This window comes from Geospiza fortis, unplaced genomic scaffold, assembly GCF_000277835.1.
Source record: "Geospiza fortis unplaced genomic scaffold, GeoFor_1.0 scaffold55, whole genome shotgun sequence".
Lineage (NCBI taxonomy): Eukaryota > Metazoa > Chordata > Aves > Passeriformes > Thraupidae > Geospiza > Geospiza fortis.
Window position 1 is genome coordinate 9,273,381 of NW_005054308.1, and position 4,519 is coordinate 9,277,899.

At 63.4% G+C, this 4,519-nt stretch overlaps 1 protein-coding gene across 1 annotated transcript in view; it reads left to right on the forward strand.

The window, feature by feature from the left end:
* Nucleotides 1–4,519, forward strand: part of FAM193B (family with sequence similarity 193 member B) — an 8,942-nt gene extending 4,423 nt beyond the window's left edge. Inside the window, 7 exon segments of the mRNA XM_031055210.1 lie at nucleotides 1–59; nucleotides 333–747; nucleotides 1,695–1,890; nucleotides 2,265–2,501; nucleotides 3,009–4,008; nucleotides 4,117–4,192; nucleotides 4,333–4,519. Of these exon segments, the coding sequence (XP_030911070.1) occupies nucleotides 1–59; nucleotides 333–747; nucleotides 1,695–1,890; nucleotides 2,265–2,501; nucleotides 3,009–4,008; nucleotides 4,117–4,192; nucleotides 4,333–4,429 (2,080 nt within the window). The 3' untranslated portion in view covers nucleotides 4,430–4,519.

Sequence of the window (4,519 nt, forward strand, 5' to 3'; positions counted from 1 at the left end):
CTTCTGAAAGACACTGCCGAAGCAGTTCAAAAGCTTGTGCCGGAGGGCCACCCCACCAGGTACGTGCCCAGGGACAGCACCGGCCACTGTCCCCCAGCCTGCTGCTCCAGAGCCTTTCCTCTTGCCCTGTTCTCCATGGGGCAGGGCTGGATCCTGTGGGGGGGGCACGCTGACCCCAAGGCCCTGTGTGAGCAGGGGTGGCTTCTATCCCAAGCACTCTAATATCTGGGAGGAGAAACAGCTTGTGCAAAGGTGGTGGGTGGCTCTGAGCATGGCCTTGGTCCGTGCAGCACAGCCAGTGTCTGACTGTCTCTGCTCCTGCCTCTCTGCAGGTGAGGCCTTCCACTCCTCAGAGCATCATCAGCACTCCGACCTCACTGCTCCTCCCAACAGTCCCACGGGCCTCCCCTCGCAGCCCCCGGCGCTGATCCCCTCCAAGCAGACCCCTCCCCACGCGGGGCCCTTCAGCTCCCCGCCGCACATCCCGCTGGGCACCTCCTCGCAGGCCGCGCTCTTCCCCGCTCCCAGCGCGCAGGCGGCGGCCCCCAAGCCGGTGTCCGAGTCCCCTCCGGCCAGCGCGGCCTCTCACAGCCCAGGGCCGTGCAAGAGCCCTCACCTGCCCCCTGCCAACGTGCCCCTGCTGAAGATGCCGCCGCCGCTGTCGGGCTGTGCTCATCCCTGCAACGGGCACTGCAGCACTTCACTCATTCCTCCTCCTGCCTCCCACCAGCTGCCCAGCACGAACAGGTGAGTAAGGGAGCCCTGTCTGCTTCCAGCCTTTCCTTGTGGGGCCATATGCCTTTTCTCCCATCCCTGACCATGGATGCACTTCTCCCTGTGGAGGGACTGACCGCCCTGGCATGGTGGTGCAGGAAGCTGCTGTCTTTGTGGGCCAGTTCCACTGCTGCAGACTGAAGGTGAAGCTCTTTCTCTGCCAGCGCGTGTTGCTCCTGCGGTTGTACTTTGGTTCTGTGGTGCAGAAGAGGCTATGCTTCTCCTCCAGCTAAAAGACCCAAAGGAACACCCTGATCAACCTGCAGTGGGCCAACAGGATCTATGTCAGTGAGACCTGTCAGGCAGCTGTGGCACTGAGCAAAGGTCCTCGAGAAGATGAAGCCTGTGGACTTGTTCTGCTCACCTGTTCCTCCGGCCCTCTTTGGGCTGCCTGTGCCCTGGAAGAAAGCACATTGCTTCCTCTCTGCTAATTAGCTCTCTCTGTGGAGAGCCAGTCGGGTCCTGAGCTGGATCTTGAGGAATGACACTGTGGGCTGTGCCCTGGCCTCACTGTCTCTGAGCTGGCTAGCCTGTGCCCTTGTGAGCTGGGCCTGCCTCACACAGGGGGATGTCTGGCAGCTGCACAGTCCCAGTGTTCCTCAGCTGTGCTACCCAATTCCCCCAGTGAGTACCGTGCCCTGCCCTGCTCCCAGCCCAGGGCCGGGCTCGCTGGGGCTCTGCTGCACCAGCCTCTGCTGGCCAGAGGCCCTGAGGGCTGGGAGAGGCAGATTGCTGCTCCTGTGGGCTCCTCGGGCATCTTCCCCAGAAGAAGAGAATGCAGAGAAGGGGGTTTGTCCTGCAAATCCTTCTTCTTGGGTACAAGCTTCCCCAGGAGGGCTGTTCCTACATGCATAGCACGGGGCAATTTTTGAGATACCCTGGCACCTGCTCACCTCTCACCCTTCTCCCCTTCTCCTCAGGGACCCCTCTTGCAAAGGGCACAAATTCCCGAACGGTACCAGCTGCCACCCGCCGCAGCCCTGCGAGGCAGACGAGGGGCTCGGGGAGGATGAGGACAGCAGCTCAGAGCGCAGTTCCTGCACCTCCTCCTCCACCAACCAGAAAGATGGGAAGTTCTGTGACTGCTGCTACTGTGAGTTCTTCGGCCACAACGCGGTGAGTGAGGGGCTGGTCTGCAGCCACCCCTGGTCCTTGCTTTGGTGGGGAGACATCACTTGGTCCCTGTGCCCAGAGTGGGAGGTGGGCTGGTCACAGCTGTTCCCTGCAGGACGTACATCCCCACTCCTTTCTACCCTGCTTCATCAGCCTGCTGGTCCCTTGCTCCCGACTCGCAGCCGCCTGCCCAGCCCCAGGGCTCAGAGCAGCCGGCCAAGCCCTGTGGCTTCACAGTGGAAGAGCTCACTAGGGCTGTGCTGACTTGTCTTGCTGAGACTGCAGGGAAGGGAGTGGCTGGAATGTCACAGGGGGCTGTTGGGGGAGCTGGGGCTGCCTGCCCCTCATGTCTGGCTGACAGCACTTGTCTTCCACAGCCCCCAGCCGCTCCCACAAGCCGCAACTACGCTGAGATCCGAGAGAAGCTGCGCTCTCGCCTCACCAAGAGAAAAGAGGAGCTACCACAGAAACTGGGGCACAACAGCAGCTCAGGGGAGCCTGCTGTGGACCACCGCAATGTGGACGAGCTGCTGGACTACATCAACAGCACAGAGCCCAAGCCCTTGAACAGTGCCAAGGCAGCCAAGCGGGCACGGCACAAGCAGAAGAAGAAGGTGAGGCTGGGCAGGGGCTGGGGCTGCAGGAGAGCCGGGCAGGGCTGTGCTGCTCCAGGGCTTTTCCTTCTCTCCCTTGCATCCATTTGGGTTCTTGAGTTCTGTGTCACTCTCACCCAAGGTGGCAGCAGTCCCGGTCCCCATGTAGGGCTCTTCCTGCCCCTGTTCCTGCAGAGGGTTGCCAGCCCTCCTGGGTGCTTTGGGCTGCACTGTACAGTCTGCTCTATGCCATGTTCTGACACCATGCATCTCTGGTAGGGAGAGACGGTGCCATGATGGCTCTTTCTGGTGCCTGGTGCCCAGAGCAGTGTCAGGTGTGCAGTGCCCAGCTGTTGCAGTGGCCATGGGGGAAATGTGGCACTTTAGGGGCTGCGGAAGATGTGGTGTAGCTGTGCTGAGCAGCTACCCTTGAGTTTGCTGTCAGTTGAAGCTGGAGCAAAGCCCTGTGTCCTGCACCCGTGGTTCTGTGGCCCAGCCCAAATGATCCTCATGGCACCTGTGTTGCAGGAGAAGGAGAAAGCCCAGCTGGAGGCAGAGGCCCAGAAGCGGGCAGAGCGTGCCCCTGCAGCCAGCCAGGCCAGGGAGCCGGCCGAGGAGAAGCTGCTGGAGTGGCCAGAGCTGGAGCTGGAGCGGGTGAACAGCTTCCTCAGCAGCCGGCTGCAGGAGATCAAGAACACCATCAAGGACTCCATCCGGGCCAGTTTCAGCGTCTACGACCTCAACCTAGATGTCAACGACTTCCCCAAGAAGGCAGCTGTCCTGGAGCAGAAGAACCTGCTCTCCAACCTCAACGGGTCTTCTGACCTGCAGGACATAGACCTGGCTCTGGCCCCGCTCAGCCTGGGCCCTGCCAAGAGCCACACGCTGCTGCGGGGCGAGCCGGGCCCCCGATGGGGCGAGGGGCCCGGGGAGCCCCCGCCAGCCCTGGCGGCCGAGAACGGCGTGGTGAAACGCCTGAGCGCCGTGCCCAGCCTGTCCCGCATGATCTGGGTGCAGTCCAAGGCTGCAGACTCGGCTGTGGACGGCCCCGGGCCGGGTCTGGAGCCCCAGGAGGGGCCGCAGCCCAAGGGGCCGGAGCCGCTGCCCACGGGGAGCCGGCAGAGGAAGAACAAGCGGCAGAACGGGCAGGCAAAGAAAGGAGAGGGCAGCACGGCTGTGCCCAGCGGCCAGGCCCGGCTGGAGAGCCCTGGTGGGAAGGGGCAGGTGCTGGGAACCAAGCACCCTTCCAAGGCCAGTGCCCTGGAGCCAGCGCGGGCGAGCGGCTGCGCCGAGCCCGGGGAGAGCGGCAAGGGGCAGCCTTGGGCCTGCGGCAGCGCTGCCAGGGGCGACAAGGAGAGAACCGGCGAGTGGAAAGGCCGGAGGGGAGAGGGCAAAGCGGAGCTGCCGGAGCTGGCGCCGCAGCAGCCACCTGCCCTGGCCACCCACCTCACCCTGGGGGGCTCCCCCCAGCCCAAGGGCAAGAGCAGGAAGAGCAGAAACAAAGTGGAGAAATCCAATACCTCGATCGGTGAGTGCTGGGAGCACTGCTGTGCACCACCCTCCTCTCGGTGGCCCCTTGCTCAGCTGGCAGCCCCTCCCTGCCCTGCAGCGCTCACCCTCTGCTCTGCTTTCCCAGATGATGTGTTCCTGCCCAAGGACCTGGATGGGGCAGAGATGGACGAGACTGACAGAGAAGTGGAGTATTTCAAAAGGTGAGGGGAGAACCACGCGGGGCTGAGCTCTGCCAGCAGGGCTGGAGGCATGAAGGGGCTGGGAGCTGGCTGGGGCTGGAGTCACAGAGGGGTGACCCCAGTGGGCTTGGGGCTGACCGGGGCTGTCCTCTCCCTGACAGGTTCTGCCTAGACTCGGCCAAGCAGACGCGGCAGAAGGTGGCCGTGAACTGGACTAACTTCACCCTGAAGAAAACCACTTCCAGCGCAGCCCAGTGAGGTGCGGAGGGTCCACCTCCACCCACCCACGGCCGCTCGCCTCTCCTCACTGTGCCCCCCGCCTCACCTTGGTGGGGTACCCTCCTTCGC